General features: G+C 38.5%; 2 protein-coding genes across 3 annotated transcripts; one reads left to right on the top strand and one right to left on the bottom strand.

Annotated features, from left to right (window-relative positions):
* The first annotated feature begins 7,016 nt into the window (after window positions 1–7,016).
* Window positions 7,017–17,192, top strand: klhl20 (kelch-like family member 20). 2 transcript variants are annotated; one of them, XM_072688236.1, is made up of 12 exons: window positions 7,017–7,161; window positions 8,905–9,271; window positions 9,734–9,940; window positions 11,848–12,006; window positions 12,597–12,691; window positions 13,051–13,166; window positions 13,285–13,468; window positions 13,601–13,744; window positions 14,519–14,652; window positions 15,154–15,362; window positions 15,450–15,556; window positions 15,640–17,192. In XM_072688236.1, the coding sequence occupies exons 2-12, from the start codon at window positions 8,936–8,938 to the stop codon at window positions 15,722–15,724; spliced, it is 1,776 nt and encodes a 591-aa protein (XP_072544337.1). In that variant the 5' UTR covers window positions 7,017–7,161; window positions 8,905–8,935; the 3' UTR covers window positions 15,725–17,192. The 2 variants fall into 2 exon arrangements, with proteins under 2 accessions (XP_072544337.1, XP_072544336.1); XM_072688235.1 differs by having other exon boundaries at window positions 15,154–15,556.
* On the bottom strand, window positions 17,163–20,781 carry cenpl (centromere protein L). The gene is made up of 5 exons (XM_072688237.1): window positions 20,759–20,781; window positions 19,812–19,977; window positions 19,085–19,336; window positions 18,110–18,655; window positions 17,163–17,313 (listed from the first exon to the last, which is right to left on the bottom strand). The coding sequence occupies exons 1-5, from the start codon at window positions 20,773–20,775 to the stop codon at window positions 17,239–17,241; spliced, it is 1,056 nt and encodes a 351-aa protein (XP_072544338.1). The 5' UTR covers window positions 20,776–20,781; the 3' UTR covers window positions 17,163–17,238.
* Between the last annotated feature and the right edge of the window lie 325 nt (window positions 20,782–21,106).

The following is a 21,106-nucleotide window of genomic DNA, read 5'->3' on the forward strand; positions in this document are numbered from 1 at the left end:
TGTGTATTATGGCATTCAAAGAGTTCAATTTTGGTCTCATCTGACCAGACTATAGTCTCCCAGTATTTCACAGGCTTGTCTAAATGTTGCTGAACAAACTTTAAACACGCTTCAACATGCTTTTTTTCAGTAATGGAGTATTGCATGGCCTCATGGCGTAAAGGCCATGGCGGTTGAGTGCATTACTTATTGTTTTCTTTGAAACAATTGTACCTGCTGATTCCAGGTTTTTTTGTAACTCTCCACAGGTGGTCCTTGGCTCTTGGGCAACTCCACTGATAATTCTTTTTACTTCTCTGTCTGAAATCTTGCGGGGAGCACCCGACAGGATTGCTTTGTAATTACTGATATATTTCAGCTGGTGTCATGACTTTCCATGGCTTTTTGCACCCCTCTTTCTTCAGGTGTTCAATACTTTTACCCTGTGTCATTTCATATTATTACACATAACGTAATCTATTGTTTGATTTATTTGCGTGGTGTGGTGTGGATGGGTTGTTACCCATATCTGGTGAGAATTTAAATAAAAAGATGTTGAACAAAAGAAATCTTATACTCATATCCTATTCCCAATACTTGGAACCTGAATCACACTTAACTGCACAATTTCTGGACACTTCTTCAATATCCATCTGCCACCACTGATAGATGATTGCCATCTGCTGGGAGGGTTCTGCATCACTTAGAGCTCTACAAAGAGTTCAGAAAAAAAGTCATGAGTCAGGATTTGTAAATCAACACCTCTCCTTCAGTGAGCCCATAAGAATAATTATGCAGTGATTTTTTTTTTTATTAAATGATACTGAAGACTACCACAATTCTGTTCTCTTTCTTCTCTGGATGTTTTCATGACTAACATAAAACACTAAACATTCACCCACTTTCTTACTTGCTTGCTCCTCCAGCAGCAACGCTCGGTATTCTCTATATTGGAAAGAGTAAGGCAATGAGGAAGAATAGGAAGCAGAGAGGCTCTAGTTTGAGGGATGTCACTCTTACTTTCTGCCTGCTGGGAACGCATAACACAACCCAAACCAGCAGGTGGAGCTACTTAGAGTTTAGTGTTATGTTATATAATTATTAATAATAATTCATAGAAGTAATGTACCAGGGAAGTTATTTAGTACAATTCAGAGTCACAGTTATTTGGTGCAATACACATTAAAACCTGGTGGCTCATTATTGTGTTAAATTAGTATTTAAAGAGCAAATGTATTGCGTGTTGAGTTATGGTGTCTACAGTGGCCCATCAAAATACAGTGTTAACAGCAAATGTACCAATTAAATACACAAAAATGTGCCCAAGAGAACACCAGCTCACAACACACCCCTGCCAAGGTCAAAACAGTATCCAATAACTGGTTTAACAGCCTTGACTCACAAGCCAAGCTAGGAACCTGCTGTCTGTTGATCCCCTGCAGGAGCAATAAGGAACAACCCTTATCAAAGTACCCTAAGCATGCACACTTAAGGTCCAGCACACACACACACACACATCACCCCCCCCCCTTCCATTTCTCCCTCCTTCTTCTTCAACTTTCCCCCTCCTTGGTCCTTTCTCCTGGTTGCCTGGGCAACGGCTAACAAAGCCATCATTTTACCAATTTCCACAGAAACAGGTGCTGGCACAATGGCCGCTTCCTTCGTGCCTGAAAAGGAAGGTTAGTGCGGTTCATGGGAACCCACAAGGACAATCTCGGGCCTGTCCAAGTGTCGTCCTTAGGCCCCGACATAAAAGAAGGCTAATTTGTTGTCGCTGTTTTCCCAGGAGGGGGAGGGGGAGTAAGGGAGGGGGATAAAAGTTCCAAAAAAACAAAAAAAAAACAGACCCTCTGATATCAACTTCAGCAGCCTGAGCATACGTAAAGTGACGTGTGTGTGTGTGGTGTGAGTGTGTACATCTCTTTATGTGTATGTGCATAGCTGTGAGCCAGAAAGCTGAAAGAGATGTTTCAGCCTAGCTGCTTTCAAATGTGTACACACACACACACACACACATACACACTGTTTTGTATGCATGCATGTGGCTATGAGTGAATATTTCGGTCTGGATAACACACACTACACACATTATGTCTGCTCTTGCATCAAACTTTCTGTCTAAGCCCCCCCACATTGTACCACGTGCCCCCTCTCGAAAACAAAAGAAGGGTTTCTACTGGCAGCACTACAAAGCCAGCCCGTTCATTTTGCTCTCCACACTTACTCATGGTTTGTGGGGGCACAAACCATCTGAGGGTTTTCACACAGCTTGCCCAACTGTACCACACAATGGCCTCTGTCTGTATGTCTTTATATGCTTCATATGCATGTTTGTCTGTATACTTGCAGCAAGCTCAAGGCTTGGCTTTTAATCACATTCCTCTCTTAAAACAGTAAACAGACCCTTAGGCACTCAGCATCAAGGAACCAAAATTTGCTTTACAGACTGCATACTGAACCTCATACAAATACATACAGGTCCTTATATATTACTTTTACTATAGTAAAAGCTAGAGTGGTGCAGCAGTTTGAGCAACTTCAATCCCTGGTGATCCCACAGCCATCAAAAAGGGCACTCATTCTTTTTGGGTGGGTAGGATGGCCCTCCTTCTTAGCTATACAGTATATAAACAGTTTTTTCATGTGAGTTTAAAAATGCTTATCCCTTTGTCCAATAATTTTAGCCATTAATTCTTTCTTGTTTATAATTTTTGTTTGCAGTCTTGTTTAATCCTGTTGTTGGTGACAACATCTGCACTGCTGTGTGATTCCTTACACCTCTGGCTTTTTAATGTTATCATTTCATGTCAGGACAAAACACATAGAAAACCTCTATTCCTATACTGATCGATGCTGGGTGTGACATTAAACTGCTTCAATCTTAAAAATGGTTCTTCAAGGGTTCTTCTGTAAAGGCAATGGTTATGTAACCATGGCAACTCAAAGAACATTAAGAATGCATAAATGGGTATTTGGCCCCACCGTGACCCTGACCAAGGAGAAGCACTGAAGATGAATGAAGTATACACAATGAGCAGAATGATTAGGCACCATTGGATTACTGCACAAAAAATTCTGTACATACAGTATTTTATTTATGTAGTCTGGTGTATTTCTATAGTCTGGGGGGGGGGGTGCCTTGGCTGATGGATGAAATTTGAATCTAAAAATTCGGAGAGATGAACAGATTTTTGTGCCACACTACCGACCTGTGTTCACACTCTGTTCTAGACAGCCAGCCAACAGGAGGGCATGGTAAAAGTGAAAGTGGTTGGCTGGTGGCTTAGCTGGTATGGTGACATATCTGCTCGGGATGGGGAGGGAGGGCTGGTGGGTGGGTGATTTGCTTTCCCCCCATGGTGCTGCTGCCTTCCCTCTGATCCCTTCTGAAACCATGTCTTTTATAGTGCTGCATGGTGGCCACCAACCACACACAGTCAAACACTTCACAAAGACCTGAATAAGATATCCTTATGAGAGACAGAGAGAGAGACAGACGTACAGACAGAGAGAGACAGAGATGGGGGGCACAGGCATCACTGAGCTTGTAAACTGCTCTGTAAACATTCCATTGAGGAATGGAAGAATGTAGACACTATTCAAATTCAGACAGCCAGTCAGGGACACAAACACACACACACACAGAACGACAGAACACAACAAAACTAGAAAATGCTACATGTCAGCAGCAACCCTTGTTCCATCCACAATAAAGAAATGAAGAAAATACAATATCACAATATTTGGCCTTCTACCTCCTTATTTGCAATTTAACACTTTTAACACACATATCAGTACGGCTCTGTCCCATTTGCGTACCACATACTAAGGCTGAGTATATACTAATCTTAATAGTGTGGGCTTGCCAGGTTACTACACCACATAATACTAATACCATGGAGGAAGGGATTAATACTAACAGGAAGTGATGAAGTACTTCTATGCTAACACACATCATTGTATGTCCTCCTGCCACCATTGCTGCAACACATGCATCATTGTCCTGACATTTTTTCTATTTTTTTAAGACCTGAATAACTCCTCCTTTCCATTGTGGAAAATAAACACACCTTTACCTCTACTAACTATACATCCTCAAAATCTAATTTGTTGTAGTAATTAGTAAGTACTTTAGTACTTTAGTAGTGTAATTTAATTTAAGATGAAAAGGTTAATGCCGAATCCTTCAAAACGTGTTTAAATGAATGTATGGTTCAACAAATTTTGTGGTATTATTCAAAATGTATTACATGAAAATGATACCCAATATCATGTCGCGCATATAATAAGTACAACAGTTATTAACTTAATAACTAAAATGGACATTTGAAATATTAAAAAATTATATTTTTTATAATTGTTTTAATAAAACAATTTAAAAAGAGAAAACAAATGATAAGCTTTTAAATTATACATTGTGTTTAAGGTCAAGAATGTAATAGTGGTCTAAAACAAAAACAGGTTCCAAGTTCAGCAAAGTGGGGTTTATACATTTGTTCTCCACCAGATGGCGCTGGGGAGGTCTGGGCAATCAATGGACTGGAATGCAAAGGCCAGAGACTGACCAAAGGTTAAGTTCATCACAACATACCACGCCTTCAACCCCAAAAACATTACCTAGTTTCTAATGTTCAAACAGGTCTGTGGCCAGTGCATGGACTCACAAAACTGAGATTAACATCTAATATTTAAAGACATAATTTATGAAGGACTTAACTTTAGCAACACATTACATATTTCACATAATAGTTGTTACAAGTCTTTGTGTAAGATTTTTTTTACATCAACAAATTGTTAAGGACAGAAGAACCACTAGATGAAACATAGATCTTTTCTGAAACATAAAATATCGATCCTACAGCAATTTCAGAGAACAAGACGTTTTAAATATCATTCTCAGATTATCTTGACTCTTAGTGAGAAACCATATTATGAAGACCTGGAGAATCAACAATACTTAGAGTTTTTGTAATGCTTGTCTAGAAAAGAGACTCTATCGACTGAAGCACTAATATTATTCGACAAAGCCGTCTTTGAAATTTTGAAAGACTTCTATAATACACTTTTGGAAAAAGCTATTAAAAAGATTTCAGGTATCAAATTGTCACTGAGGTGGCAGGGTTGGGAGGGTTACTTACTACTTAAATGTATTCCTCTACAGATTACTAATTACCTGTTGAAAATGTAATTGTAAAGTAATTCAGAGGATTACTATATTAAAGTAACATCATTTGGTTACCTTTGCATTACATAAGCTATTCAAATTCAACAAAAATGAATGAAGTCACATCTCATGTCCAATGCACACTTAAAAAGAAAAGGTTATTTGAGTACCTTTTTGTAAAAGAAATGTGTGTGAAGAACATTTTAAATATTTAAAGAAGTCAATGTCAGTTTAACATCAACAGCTTCTTTACAAAAAAGGGGTACTTAGTACTCTTACAAAAATACTGTGATGGACATTTAGTAACTTTAGTCACACACTGTAAACAAGTGTAGTAATGTGAGTTTATAACATTTACCAGATTAACAAACTGGAGAGGTCCCTCTAGTTTCAGTGGTCTCACCCTCCTCCAGGCCTTTTCTGTTATTTTTCTGTTATTTGGGGTACATCTATGCCCCATTTCCCAGGAAATATGAATTCCTTAAGGACCATGTAGCACATTTGATGTTACATTTGTATGGTTTGTGCCTTTAGAAACAAAAGGTGTATAGAGGCAGTTTCCTGGACTGGGACTAAGCCCTGTCCTGGAATAACCAGCGATTTGAACTGAACTTTTGTATCCGAAGGCAATTATGGAAAGGAAAATACTGTATAGTTCAGAACAAGGTTCAATCCCTTCCTAAGACATATATATATATATATATATATATATATATATATATATATATATATATATTCATATTGTGTACACTTCATTTAATTTCCAGTGTAGAAGAATCCATGAAAAAGGTTCATGTCAAAGAAAGAACTCGGTTTTGATCTAACATAATGCTAAAGCCACAAAGTGAGAGCATTTGAGAATGCATAGAAATGTACAAAGCACAAAATAACAGTTCAGGCGGATACGTATTTTGAAATTCAGCACCACTATTACTGTCTCCAGAGTGGTAAATTGTTTGGTTTAAATAAAAAGCATTACCTTTGGTGAAAACCAAAACCTCATCCCCACTATTAAACATGGGGTAGCTTTGCTGCTGTGGGTCCAGGGCGACTCATCATTATTGACTGTTCTATAAATTCTGGATTGCACCAGCACATTCTACAGGAGAATGTTAGGGTATCTGTCTGTGAATTAAAGCCTAACCATAAATGGGACATGCAGCAAGACAATGACCCAATAAAGAAATAAAGCAGTGAACGCAGTAAACATTTTCCCCTATCCAACAGAAATATTGTGGAAACCTACCAACATCACTACCGTGGAACACTTTTGTAAGAAGCAATGGGTCAAAATTCCTCCATCCCATTGTGCAGGATTAAACACCAATTAGTGAAAAAGTTTGGTTGAATTACTGCAGCTCAAAAAGGGACTTGTGTGTAAGATATATTCACATTTCAGGTCAAATATTTGCAGAAATACAGAAAAAAAGGTTCCCAAACTTTCTAGTACCACTGTAGCAATATCAATATTTCCAACCTGCATCTTGTAATTATAGTGGATAGTGATACAAATATGCATAGGATTGAAATACAGTACAATTTCCCATTAGGAAAAACTGCCTTGACCCAGAATTCCTGTTTTGGACACGATCACACCTACAACACATGAGGTCTATTCACTGTGCTGAAGCATATGTTTTTAGGGGGTAATAAAGCTACCTTAACGCTGACATAGTAAGTCAAACCTTTGTGAAAATAAGTACGTTAATTTCTAGAAATGTACATTATTTAGACACATGGCTGATAGAAACAAATACGGCTATTAACACAGGTGATTACCCAAGCTATACCAGGCGTGAATGGGCTTTCAGGTCTGACTGTAGGTGGCGGAAATGCGTCCGGCGGCGGACCAACAGAGCCCAAAAGAAGACGAAGAAGAAGAAGAAGAATTCTGCTAGGGTCGCTGAATTCACTGTTATCGTCATTACTGTACCGTTCAGTGGGGTTTTGATGATAATTCTGTCTCTGTCGCCGACTTAAGTTACCACTCTGGACCGTTTGAATGGACAAATAAGGTAAATTTAACACAGTTTAAGTACATCATTTGTTTGTACACTTGTTTGCTGGCTACTCTGTTAACCTACCTGCCTGCCCCCGCTAATTGTTAGCTAACCACTTAGCCTAGCTCACAACATCAAGCTCAGCTATAGATAGCCAACAACTTGACAGCTCAGACGGTGAGCTCTTAATTAGAGTTTTATTTAATAATTTGACCAGACAGTTATGTTAGTTCTGTCTCTTATATATAGCTAGATGCCAGCTTGCTAGCTACATCGGCGAGACATATTTTGTGACAGCAGGGATGATTAGCTAACTGACTTGCTAGCACTCCTGTAACTTAAAATTAACATGGCCTTTCAGCTCACAAACCACTGCAGCACCAGTTCACCTCTCGTTTGGTTCATTAGCTACTTAGCTAGCTAGCTAATTATTGAACTCCATAGTTTTTAGAGGCGTTACGTTAGTATAAGTGTATAGTAGTGTGGTCATTCCGGTTTGTTTTACGTCAACCTATTGCTAACTTAGTTGTCTAACTCATTTTGTGAGTTAAGCGAATGGTTAACTGAATAATCTGCCTACTTTTACAGTTTAGACAGTTTTTCCTTACCCCTAACATGAAGTGGATGATCAAAGACATGTCTGGTTTCTCGAGTTTGCTTCTTTAGCTTGTAATTGGAGCTACGAGGCTGATGTAACAGCTCCAGTTCCGAGCTAAAAGAAGGTTAAACTTAAGGTATCAGACATTTCTTGGTCAACTAGAGAGAGAACTATTCTTTTAAGTCAGTACTGATCCTTACTTGGACTTTAAACATGATGTAGCACTACTTGTTTGCCATTAGAAATTTCCTTGACTGCATTCCCTTTCAACTAAAATGTTGAGACATTTGTAAAAAAGAAAAAAAAAACAGATTTCCGAATAGTAATATCCAAGTGTTTAGTGTACTCTCCCCAGCCCTTTCACTGCTCCCCAGCCCTAATTAAATCATTTTGCTCTATTCTGTTTGATTAGCTGACTGAAACGTGTTATGTTTGGTTTGGGAATGAATCTGACAAGAAAGTAGATCTCCACAAAGAGGGTTGGTAACCACTGCTTTACTTAATTGTGGGCCCAGTTTCCCAAAAAACATCTTTGTATTAAGAGAAAGTTTTAAGTGTAATGCTTGGTCTGTAGTCATGATTGTGCTAAAATGCCTGTAACCCTAATAATACAGTTACTAATTCTGCATGCTTTTGTATGTCTTGTTACACATGTTCCTTTGGTATGAATCTCCACGTTATTTGCATTTAGTAGAGTATCACTGCCGGATAAGCATAGTAAATAACACAGTTAGCCACATACTGATGACAAAATACTTTTTGCAACAATTTAAATGTTAGTAGTTATGTAGGGTATGCCCTTGGCCCAGTACATGTGGTAAGCTTTGTGTGTTTTAAAAACACTGTGTTGAGATGCATCTCTGTTTGTAAAAGTGGTCAAGTAGACTTGACTTTTGCACTTGGCTGAATGTGTAGAAACGTACAGTCTTTGTTGGTGAAGCAGCTATCCAGCGCTCAGAAACTAAAAATGCAAGTCATGTGTTCTGATAAAAGCTCTCTTAAGGGATGATCTGTAGAGCCCAATCAGTCTACCACTTTGTTCACTATTATTGGGACAAGTACAGAAAAAATGACAGTGATTCATACAATAAAGGGCTTAATTGCATAGAAATGAATTAATAAATCAATAAACATTCTCTAAACAATGTTTGCATGTTCAGGGGGACCTGCGTGCGCTCGGACTCCACCGCCATGGACATCACTAGCCGCTGCACTCTGGGTGACCCCAACAAACTGCCGGAGGGTGTGCCGCAGCCCGCTCGCATGCCCTATGTCTCAGACAAGCATCCTCGCCAGACACTGGAGGTCATCAACCTGCTGCGCAAGCATCGGGAGCTGTGCGACGTGGTTCTGGTGGTGGGGGCCAAGAAGATTTATGCACATCGTGTCATCCTGTCTGCTTGCAGCCCTTACTTTAGGGCCATGTTCACTGGAGAGCTTGCCGAGAGCCGCCAGACTGAGGTGGTCATTCGTGACATCGATGAGCGTGCCATGGAGCTGCTCATCGACTTTGCCTACACTTCACAGGTCTTCGCTTACACTTGTCACTAGAGCTAATTTAGCTAATATATAAAGACTTATCCAGAGAGACTTTATCACAGTTTTAATCATGTTACAGATCTAGGTGAATGTAACATGGGGAGTCTTGCCCAGGGACTCATTGGTATAGCATGGTATTCTGTCCTGGTCTAGCAATTGCACCCTGGACTGCTGCATGCATGGCAGTGCTGTTACTTCCCTATATAAATCATAATGGATAATGGATGCATTCATTTCATCCAAGAACGGATAAGCTAAAAAGTATTAAGTCATCTTGAAAGCTAAATATTGTATGCTTCCATCCATGATTGGTCACAAACATGTCTGATGACTGATGGGCTACTTCTTAGATGTAACCTTTTACTGAAACATTGCTTTAACCACAAATCTCTAAATTTCTTATTATATTGTATCAATGTGCGTACTAACAGGTGTATTTGCGATGCACAGGTGACTGTAGAGGAGGGTAATGTACAGACCCTGCTGCCTGCTGCCTGCCTGCTACAGTTGGCTGAGATTCAGGAGGCCTGCTGTGAGTTCCTCAAGCGCCAGCTTGACCCCTCCAACTGTCTGGGCATCCGGGCCTTTGCTGATACACACTCCTGCCGAGAGCTACTGCGCATCGCGGACAAATTCACCCAGCATAACTTTCAAGAAGTAAGTGGCTTCCCTCCAGCTGAGATGGTAGAGTAGAAGCTACAACAATTGAATCAGTTGCACAAAGTAAAAGCTTGCAGGAAAAAGAAAAACACCTTTTTTTTTTTTTTTTTTTTTTTGCCTGCAATGAGGTTTTTGTGGCAAGTTACACCTTTTTAAAAGTTTGATGACTGATTTTTGATCTCGTGTGTGTGTGTGTGTGTGTGTGTGTGTGAGTGTGTGTGTTTTGTAACTTAATTTTGCAACAGGGTCCTTTCTGAAACTGTTTATGTACACTGTGTGCAGAGTCATAAAAGTAGTTTCTTATAGACAAGCACATATTTTCGTATTTCACGTTTCTGGCTTCAGTTCTCTGGAATAATTTGTAACGCTAAACCAAGAGGGACAAACTGGGATGTAGATCAAGATCATTAGCATACATGTCTCAAAAATTACTTTTAAAACCTTAACATAATGTTACTCCTCCTTTGTACAGCGAATTACAAGTTTTAAATTACAGGTTAATCGCTTTTAATTACCGTGCACAAGAGAAACAGCAGAAGAAATACAGGGATAAAATGCAAGGGTATATAGTTTTACTAAAAAGTATAAAATGTTGCCAAAGCATGCCTAATACATCCGACATACCTTAAACAAAGCATATGTAGTACAGAAAGAAAGAAACCCAAGCAATGTCACTGCTTGGTTAAGATCATGAGATTTGGAGTTCTCATAAGGAAAAAATATTTTTTAAGTATGAGAGTTGTGTTTTGAGTGTTTGAGTTCTCTATGTTGCTTCAGTGTTGCACACTGGACCAGGTGAAGTTACCTGAATACAATGCAGTAGTATGTTTTAAGGGGATGGTACATGAACACACAGTGGAGAAAGTACTAACAAAATGAAAAGATATTGGATTAATTGACATGGGCAAGATTATGTTTATTAGAGGTTCTGAATGCCGGTTTAAATAAATGTTCAGTTAATTGCAGAGCCCTGGTTCATTCAGCATATACATTTGCGGTTTCCTGTTGCTTTAAATATTTTCTGAAAGTACCTTTGGTCAAACACTCTTGCACTTGTCCAATCTTATCTTTGAATATATTTGTTTTGACTGTCTCTCACACCCTTATACACACCATTGTTTTGTTTGCTGTTCCGTCTGTTTAGTTTGCAGTGGCTTGTTAGTGATCCTGGTATGATAAAGGACTGTTTTCTGTTAAACATTATGAGAGAATGCTGTTATATAATGTAATCAATCAGGAAATGGGAGAACAGGCTTTGCTGGTGTTTGTTTTGTGGTTACTTCAGGTTAGTAAGTGAAAATCAGTTAAGTGTAAGTGGAGTGTGGTGTCTCCCATGCTAAACTTGGCCATGCTCCTTGGTACTGAACTATATTCTGTCTCCCCTTTTCCGTTAACTTGGGTTTCATGGATGACTGAGCAGTCCAGTGTTATTTTTAGGAAAGAGATTGAATCCGCTCTGCCCTGGAGTCATGTTGTCTTCCCTAGTCCTCTGAGGAAGAAAAACATTGCATTTTACTAATGAACTCCTGTGTAATCGATTATCCTTTCTTATTGTTTTATGCATACTGTTTTAAAAGTTGTTTTGAAATAACATAATTACATAATTAAGCGCATTTAGATGTTATTCCAAATCCTCTACCCCTAATGAACATGCAAAGAGAAACTCATGCTTCTGGAAGTGGACTCCAGTAGGAAGAGGAATTATGAGACAAACATACCAGTGAAATTAAACAGACACTTCAGTTTTATGAATGAACATACCAACCATTAAGTCAGACAGATCTGGTGGATCAATGTTTGTTTCCGAAATATATCATATCATATATAGAAATAATTTTTATTTCAAGTCAGATTTGACTCTCCTTCTCAAGTTACTCTCTTGTTTGTTTAACCCCCACCTTCAGGTGATGGAGAGTGAGGAGTTCATGCTCCTTCCGGCTAATCAGCTAATAGATATCATCTCCAGTGACGAGCTGAATGTGCGTAGCGAGGAGCAGGTGTTTAATGCAGTCATGGCTTGGGTCAAATACAGCATCCAAGAACGCCGGCCACAGCTCCCACAGGTCACATACGCAAAAACATTTATAGTCTATCTTGTGTTCTTAATGTTCTGTTCTGTACTTCTGTAGTATGTACTGTATATATTACTTCATTGCTGTCACACCAAAACCTAGTATCTCAATTTTGTAAGTTTTTTATGTTTTTTTTAAACATAATTTAAATAAATTGACCAATAAAATTGCAGACCTTAAAGGTTAAGGTTAAGACTGTTTTTCCCTGCCTGCAAAGTTGCCATTTTGGAGATACAAGGTTTTTGCATGACCGCTTTTTCTTTTGTGTATGCGGCTTAATTCTCTAATTTTGCAGTGAAGTGTTGAGGCTAATGTAGCTAACAATAAATGAAAGCACATCCTGTGTTTAGAAAAATATATTAGTATGTTGCATAGTTAAAGCAATTTTACAGATTGCCACAGGAACTACAAGGTCCACTGGTTACATTACGCTCATATCTCCACTGCAAAACTGAAGAAGCAGGCACCTGTCAGTTTAACGTCAACAGAAATCTGAATACAGTGACTAAAGATTTCTTTATAAGCTGTATGTTTACTATAGGATCTAGATTTATGTTTAATGTTTTCTCAATAACAAACAGGTCCTCCAGCATGTCCGTCTTCCTCTCCTTAGCCCCAAGTTTCTAGTGGGAACAGTGGGCTCAGATCCACTAATCAAGAGTGATGAGGAGTGTAGGTGCGTACATTCTCAGCCAGTACAGATATAATATTTTTTTTTATCATGAAGGTCATATTTAAATGTTACATAGTTAAAGGAACAGACAGCAGACCTTTTTTACATTATTTATTTTTAATTAATTTTCTTAAATCTACTGGGCATCTACAAAAATGGCACAGATATACCCTATTTAACAAAAAAGTTAAGTTATAAAACACATCTGGACCTAGATGTGTTTTGAACTGTGTAACCAGTGTATATGTGTAAACAACTTCACTGACTGACTACATCTGGAGTAAGTGGTACCATACCAAATAAAAACACCCAACATAAAATACTAAAAAAATTTTGGAAATTTGCTGCACATTTCTGTGTAGGGATCTCGTGGATGAGGCAAAGAACTATCTTCTCCTTCCTCAAGAGCGCCCTCTTATGCAAGGACCTCGCACTCGACCTCGCAAGCCTATCCGCTGTGGAGAAGTCCTCTTTGCAGGTAGGGGATTTTTGCTCACCTGGACTGCAATTTGTTTTCTACTGAGCTCAAGTTCCTCACCCTTTCAGCAGTGCCTGACTGCATATCCTGAAATACTGTATTCATGTGTGTCCTTCAGTAGGAGGATGGTGCAGTGGTGATGCCATTTCAAGTGTGGAGCGCTATGACCCCCAAACCAATGAGTGGAGGATGGTGGCCTCGATGAGCAAGCGCCGCTGTGGTGTGGGAGTCAGTGTACTGGATGATCTGCTGTATGCTGTTGGCGGACATGATGGCTCGTCCTACCTGAACAGCGTGGAGAGGTGAGCACTGGATGAATTAGGAAATTTTAACAGAAAATATCACATGCATCACATAGAAACAAAACTGCGTATGACTTTTGAATATAATATTAGAAAATGTCATTGGTGCTGCCCTCTGCTGTTTCCTTTCAGGTATGACCCCAAGACTAACCAATGGAGTAGTGATGTGGCACCTACTAGTACATGTAGAACCAGCGTGGGTGTAGCTGTGTTGGGTGGTTATCTGTATGCTGTGGGTGGACAAGATGGCGTTTCATGTCTCAACATTGTAGAAAGGTTGGTATACCATATTGATATGCATTACATTGTTGTAAATATGCATATACAAAAAGTTAGGACACCCCATAATAACCTTTGTTTTTTAACATACTTAAACATATGGACATTTGATCTTCATTTGAACAATATTGGAAGATGGATGAATATAACTGAAGACAAACTCAGGAGGGTAAAACCTCAGACAGCTCCAAATGTATTACTACATCAATTGCCTAAAATTAGTATCAGGTGCACCACATTAGCTGCAGTTAATTAGAACATCATTAGAGGGGATTTTGGAGAAGACTATTTTAAACCTCAGACATTTAGTTTGGTTGTTGACCATGGTGATATCCAGAAAGAAACACCTTCAGAAAGAAGTATGTAGGTGCATATGAGACCAGGAAGGGAAGACCCCGGAAAGCTTAGAATGCATGGAGATGGAAATGCCATTGGGTTAATTTTCTGCAGTAGGGCCTGGAGAGCTCTCTAAAATAGAATCCACTAGGAATTCTTTATTGTATCAGAGAGTGCTTGAGGAAAATGTGCAATGTCATATAGCTAAAAGATGTCTGCTTGGAGGAGTGGAGAAAACCTTCTCATATTTAATGTCAGACATCTGACAAGACAATTGCATTTCTATAATTTTGTTTTATTTAGTTTTATTGGTTTAGTTATATTTTCTGATTTATTTTATATTGTTTAAATGAAGTTCCAGTACATATGTTTAAAAATGGGTTCTGCTAACTTATAAAGCTGGTCTAAACAATATATTTCTGCTATCCATCACAGATACGATCCTAAAGAGAATAAGTGGACCCGGGTAGCTTCCATGAGCACTCGTCGTTTAGGGGTGGCAGTAGCAGTTCTGGGCGGATTCTTGTATGCAGTGGGAGGCTCAGATGGTACCTCTCCCTTAAATACAGGTACTACTCCTTTTACAGCACTGCATATCACATATTACAGTGGCAACAGCTGGCATTCTGGTTCTAAATTTAGCTTGGTATTAAAACTGCACTATATGGTTTGTTTTGGATTGTCATGAAATTTGATATTTTCAAAACTGATATTGCCAAAGGCTCCAATATGCAAATGAGCCATGTACCCAATTTTTTATGTTTTCCTGTATGCTGTGAACAGTTCTGGAGGAGTGGTTCTGTGGGTGTTTTCCCTATTTAAGATAGTGATGTATTGATTTAATTGTGCATTTTGATGTAGTAGTAAGCCTAGCATTGCAATATTTTGCAATATACAATGACTGCAGAACTAGTATTTTATCTGGTTAATTCACCCTATTCAATACCCTGTTTTGGAATCAAGTAACTTCTGTTGACATAATTATTACATTTTAAGCTGACAGCAGATTCAGAAAAGGCTGGCTCTCCAAAAGAGACCTTTTCTTACACCCATGTCTTTGGCATCTGCAGTGGAGAGGTATAACCCTCAGGAGAACCGCTGGCACACAGTAGCACCTATGGGCACGCGACGGAAACACCTAGGCTGCGCTGTCTACCAAGACATGATCTATTCAGTTGGTGGTCGAGATGACACCACAGAACTAAGCAGTGCTGAGAGATACAACCCAAGAACCAATCAGTGGTCTCCTGTGGTTGCTATGACATCCAGACGAAGTGGGGTAAGGTTTAGGATCTCCTACATTTTGAACAGTCTCGAGCTTGTTCACTTAATTAATCACTCTTCTGTTTTGGCTTTCTTCTTTCAGGTTGGTTTAGCTGTTGTGAATGGCCAGTTGATGGCAGTAGGGGGATTTGATGGCACTACCTACTTGAAAACAATAGAAGTCTATGATCCAGATGCTAACACATGGAGGTAATTAGATGGATGTTAACATTTAAACATGATTATATTGTCAGCTGAGAAAAGTAACTAATCAGTTTTTTCCCCCTCCCCAGGCTCTATGGCGGAATGAACTACAGGAGATTGGGAGGTGGGGTTGGGGTGATTAAAATGACTCACTGTGAATCACATATATGGTAATACTCAGCCACCTTGCCCCACTCCCATAGATGCCTCACCATAGCTTGTGCCTCTCATTGACACATTGATTCATGAATGAGAAAAGACTACATGCATAAGACTATTACATCTCAAGCCATTGAGATCGCTAAGCCAAGGATATCTATCTGACACTCCTGTGTGCAGCTGATCTGCGAAGACTGACTTCGGCCGCAGTTCCACAGTACTTCTTGCCCATAACCAAAGGCCAGTGACCATTTAAGTGGTAACATGGGGAAGCTCTGTCCCTTACTGCAGCATCACTCCTGTTACGGCAACAGTCATGTTTAAGGATACATTTCTCTGGAAGGATCTGTACTGCCAATTGTTTGACTTTTGAATTGCATTGGACACTCCTCATGGTAAGCTGAAGTTGTGAGAATTGGTATCATAGCCACATGTTCATATAAATAGTACTGTGTCCGAATGGTGTTTTAATCTTAGGAATTGAATGCACTGTGATTTTTTTTTTTTTTGTTCCAGTCTAACACTTTTTTTTTTTCCCCCCTTTATTTTTTAAAGATTGTTCCACCTGCCATAATATGACCCTGCTGATCTAATTATGAATGCTCTTTTTGTATAGTGGTGCTCATCAAATTGTAGTACGTGGAACATTCTCAAGCTTGCCTTCAGACACTGCAAAGTAATGAATGCCTGTGCAACACCAGCCATCGATTTTTTTTTTTCTAATGTGGTTTCCAGCATTTCAACACTAGCACTCTTGTTTACTTTTATTCCACAGGATGCATTGCTGATTCAGTCTGTGCACTTTATCTTTTTTTTTTTTTTTTTTTTTGGTCACGGTTCTGTTTGAAACACAGACATGTCCATAGTTTAAAAACAGTTAAATTTATTATGCATTTAGATTGCAAGTTACCTAACTGAATAAAAATGTGATGCATATTGATATGTATAAACTACCCACACGTAACAGTTGCTTGTTTAAGTGGGCTTCCTGTTGGTAAAGTCAACATGAGCAGTTCATATAAATGTGACAACTTTCTGCACCCTCCTAAAATGTTGCAAAGGCTAAATGCTGCACTAAATACAAATGTAATGCATTGGTAGCACTAACTGCAATTAATTAAGGTCTTTATTTTCCTTAACAACCCACCAAAGTATATTTACATATGAAATGGATAAAACATGTCAGCTAGAAATGTTAAAAAGCAGATGTGGTGGGGTGCAAAAAACTAAAAGAAAAGAATAAGATTACATTAAGAACATTTACAAGCACATAATTTACATTCATTTAGGACTTAACAGGTGGCAGTACTGATTTTAAATGAACAATTTCATAGCATTTCACTGCCACCGAAGCATCTTGCATGACTCCAATTTCAGCACAAAAGCAATGTTTGCTCATTAACGTTTTACATTTTTAAAATCATGAAGTTACTTTGATAATTATCACTGGGCAGGACAAAATAAATATGTATACAAAAATTTACACATGAGTAAAAAAGACATTTCATATCTGGATATTACACAACAGCTTAAACGGGTGTTTTCAGGAGGGCGCATTCAGTAAGAAGTGTCAGTAAGGTGGTGATGTAGTCACTGCTGCCAATCTGAAATAAAGAATATGAAAGTGATGCCATTGGTATCTCATTAGGGTAAAGAAATAGATCAGCAAAAGATAACTTTACATAATTTTTCACTTTGCTCATTCATTCAATAAATTAAAATACATTTAATGAATGAATAAAGTTGTCATGCTGTTTCTTTAATTGTGATGTTTCTAATGCATAATCAAGATTTACGAATGTGGTCATTTGTTTCTTTATTTTTTGTATATAATTATGAAGTGTTATTTTCAGTTTTAAGCAATTTAGCAAACATAGCATGACTAGACCTTATTTAAAAATGTTAACAGTTAAAATTGGAATGCACATAAAATGCATTACATAAAATGACTGATCCACCATAGTTTTTGTTTACCATGTTCCAAACCATATCAATTTATAGAGAGGTTGGTCAAAAATATGTATTTCTGCATGTATTGATGGGTGATTGGTTCAAGTCCATTGTTTATTAGCAACTTCAACTTAGCATCTTCCTTTCTAAACAAAAAAAAAGCAAACTTCAGCTTTAGATGGTCTGGCTGATCAATGTCATATGAGGCAAGTGAAATCATGCTCATTTAGGTTTATAAAAATATTGTTTTAATACAGTTTTTGTTACAATATGTTCATATCTAAGGCAGGACTATATAAACACCTTTCAGATCACAAAATTAAAAAATAGAACAGAAGGCTAGTTGAATTAAAAGCCAACATGCAGTATTAATGTTTCCCTTTTTGTACCTTGTAAAGGCATTAACTAGGCCATAACTACTTTCTTCTATTGATAAAAAGCATCAATTACCTTTATTTTTCCATCGTGATGTGCTGAACCAAGGGCAGTAGAGACCTTCATGAGTGTCCCAGAAGAAAGGTAGATTTTAAAATGTCTGAAGAAGTGAGTCTCCAGCCCATTCATAAAATGTTGAACCTCATCTACATTGATTCGGTCATCTGCACTATCCTCTTTGTGAATGCTGTTCCACAGATCCCAGGCATCTTGTGGGTTGACTGTGTATGCAATGTCTAGGGGTGGCTGAGTGGGCATGGTCCAGGCCAACTTCAGGTACCTGATATTGCTGGCGGAATGGCAACCTGTCCACAGAGCAGCAAGCCAGTTCAGAGTAGTGGAATTTAGACACAGTGAGCCAAAGTTACAGTCAAATGTTTGCTGGAACCAGGACTTGACCAAAGCTGTAAGTGATTCCGGCCCGTGGATGCAGAACAAAGGCAAGCTAACAAAGTCCGGGGGTAATGACCTCAGGTACTCTGGATCTCCATTGACACATGTCAGCCAGCCCTGCCAAACAGGCTTTGAGGAATCTGCTACAAACATGGGCTTAGAGTGTATCTGTGAGAAATCAGATCAACATCCATTAAGCTCAACTAGCATCTACAAAATGCAACAAAATAATATTGTACAAAGTACATGTGCTAGTTGTATGACAAATTTAACTAAGTACTGGATGAACTAATATAACTTTTTCCTTTCCGATACCAACTAATTAATGAACGAATGAATGTGTCTATAAGTCTGCTCATTCCGCTTTTTTATATTTATGTAAATAAATGTAGCGTGAGATGTAATTGTACAACATGGCCCTTTCGGGTCAGTCTTCCTTTAAAATACTGCAGTTTGGCCACTACAAAATAATAGTAAGACCAACATAAGATAATAATAACATTTACATCAAAACTGTTTCATGGTATTGGTGTTCTGTATTGCTAATACAAATTCTGTAGTAATGTGCCACTGGAATACTGTACATTGTTTATTCACCTGAATGAAAATTGTCTCAGCATCCTCCTCTGTTTCAGCCATTCCAAGAACAGCAGAGAATGTGACCTTGAAACCGGTCTCCAGTCCAACTTCAACTGCAACACCCTGCTGTTTCTCTGATACAATAAAAGCAGAGAGGTGCTTGGAGTACAGTTTAAGTTGCGTGTGTCGGAAGCGGTACAGCGGAGTGACGTAGGACAGCTTCCATTCACTGCTGACCAAAAGAGCCACTTGCTCTGGGTCAACCTTTTTCTGTGAAGAGAGATAGAGAGAGAATAAATTCTAAACTATTTTCCTCCAACTCACAGTAAAGCTTTTGTGTTGTTTCTTTGATTTGTTGTAAGGCAACAGTGACATTAACAAAAGGTAGAAAGCATATAAATCATCATCAATATAATCAGTAATCGAGTAAAGATGAGCAATATGACTATGTGACTTGTGATACACAATATGCTTTACTAAGCATATCAAGGATAACAGTGCTTAAAGAACAGTGATCAACTACACATTTCATTACAAACAGTAGAATAATTGGATGAAGTGCATTTTAAATAAACATCAATATTAAATATGGGACAGTATTTGATTAATAGTTTGAATAAAATAATCTGTCGCTACTGATAAGATCCATGAAAATAATTAGGTTTTTGCCATATCACCCACTCCTAGGTAGAAGTATGAATATTTTCAATAAAACTATGAATAAATGTAGATAGCAACCACTTACTGTAATATTATGTGACTTGGCAGCCCTTCTGCTTGTTGGGATCCTGTGACCAAGAGTTGTTAAATGGCCTGGGGTTTGCCAGAACAAGGACGGAGGCTCCACACAGCTTCGTCCATAACTCTTGCTTCTTCTTGTTACAGGCCTGTTTGCTGGAGTATTCACTGCACTGTGGAGAGCAGAAACAAACATGTACAATCACAGTTGAAACACACTCAAGATCGTGAAGCCAAATTAAGCATGTAATAAATAAACAGCATTTTGAATTTTGAAATACTACTGGCAAAGCAAATTAGTTTGATGAATCTAGCCCTATATGTCCATTATTTCTCCTGAAATCAAAATGTATCAATAGCGAGTGTGTCTCCCTTTTTCTGCAGCAACAATGCTGACTGCATTGAGCTGCAAGAGTTCTGGATTGCAAGTGCCACTTCAGCTCAACCCAAAAGTATTAGATTGTAGCTCTAAAACTAAGAGATCACAGTTTTACTTCTCCACAGCCCAATGATAGGGGTCAAAATACTCAGAGGTGTACATAATTAACACCCCCCTCTCTATCTTGGCCAGCAATTGTAGAAGTTTAAAACAGCTAACTAACAACATGTACAAAACTAAAACTAATAGAAAAGTCAAACATATTTATTTCCAGCATCATGCAGTCCTATTCAGGAGATAATATTTCTTTAAGTATTTAAGCATGTACACACACAATCAATGGCAGTGTATGTATTAGTTGGGCAAACTACTGTTGTTATTGTTGTGAATATCCGATCATGCAGCTAGCACCAAGCTAACGTTAACCCAGGCACACAAAGTTAAACACCAGAAGATTCTCTAGTTGGCTAGCTATCTTAACTCATGCAAAGAGACCACAGAACCGCGTATGTTCAGAACACATAATTAAATGGATCTTTATTATATTTACAGGAAGAAATGTAAAGAAACGCTACCTGCTCTGTCCCTCCATGACTGACAACGAGCCGCTGACGAGACCAACCGATTTGAACAGCCCGCTTTCCCATCATGCAGTCAGCTGTGAGGGTTAACCAATCAAGCGCCGAAAGCACGAATGCATTTGAAAGCATTTTACACAGGAATTGAATCACAAATTGATTTACATCGACACATTTAAATTCTAAATCTATATGTATCTTCGCTGTCCCGCCGTTTTCCACATGATTTAACTTGGGCAGTAGTTCACTGTATTCCATTGCGAATGTGTACATAGATAAAAGCCTCAGTAGCATATATGATCAAATAATATTCTTTCATTCAGCTTGTCTTACCATATTTAAAAA

Source organism: Salminus brasiliensis, chromosome 9, assembly GCF_030463535.1.
Source record: "Salminus brasiliensis chromosome 9, fSalBra1.hap2, whole genome shotgun sequence".
In the NCBI taxonomy this organism is placed as follows: Eukaryota; Metazoa; Chordata; class Actinopteri; order Characiformes; family Bryconidae; genus Salminus; species Salminus brasiliensis.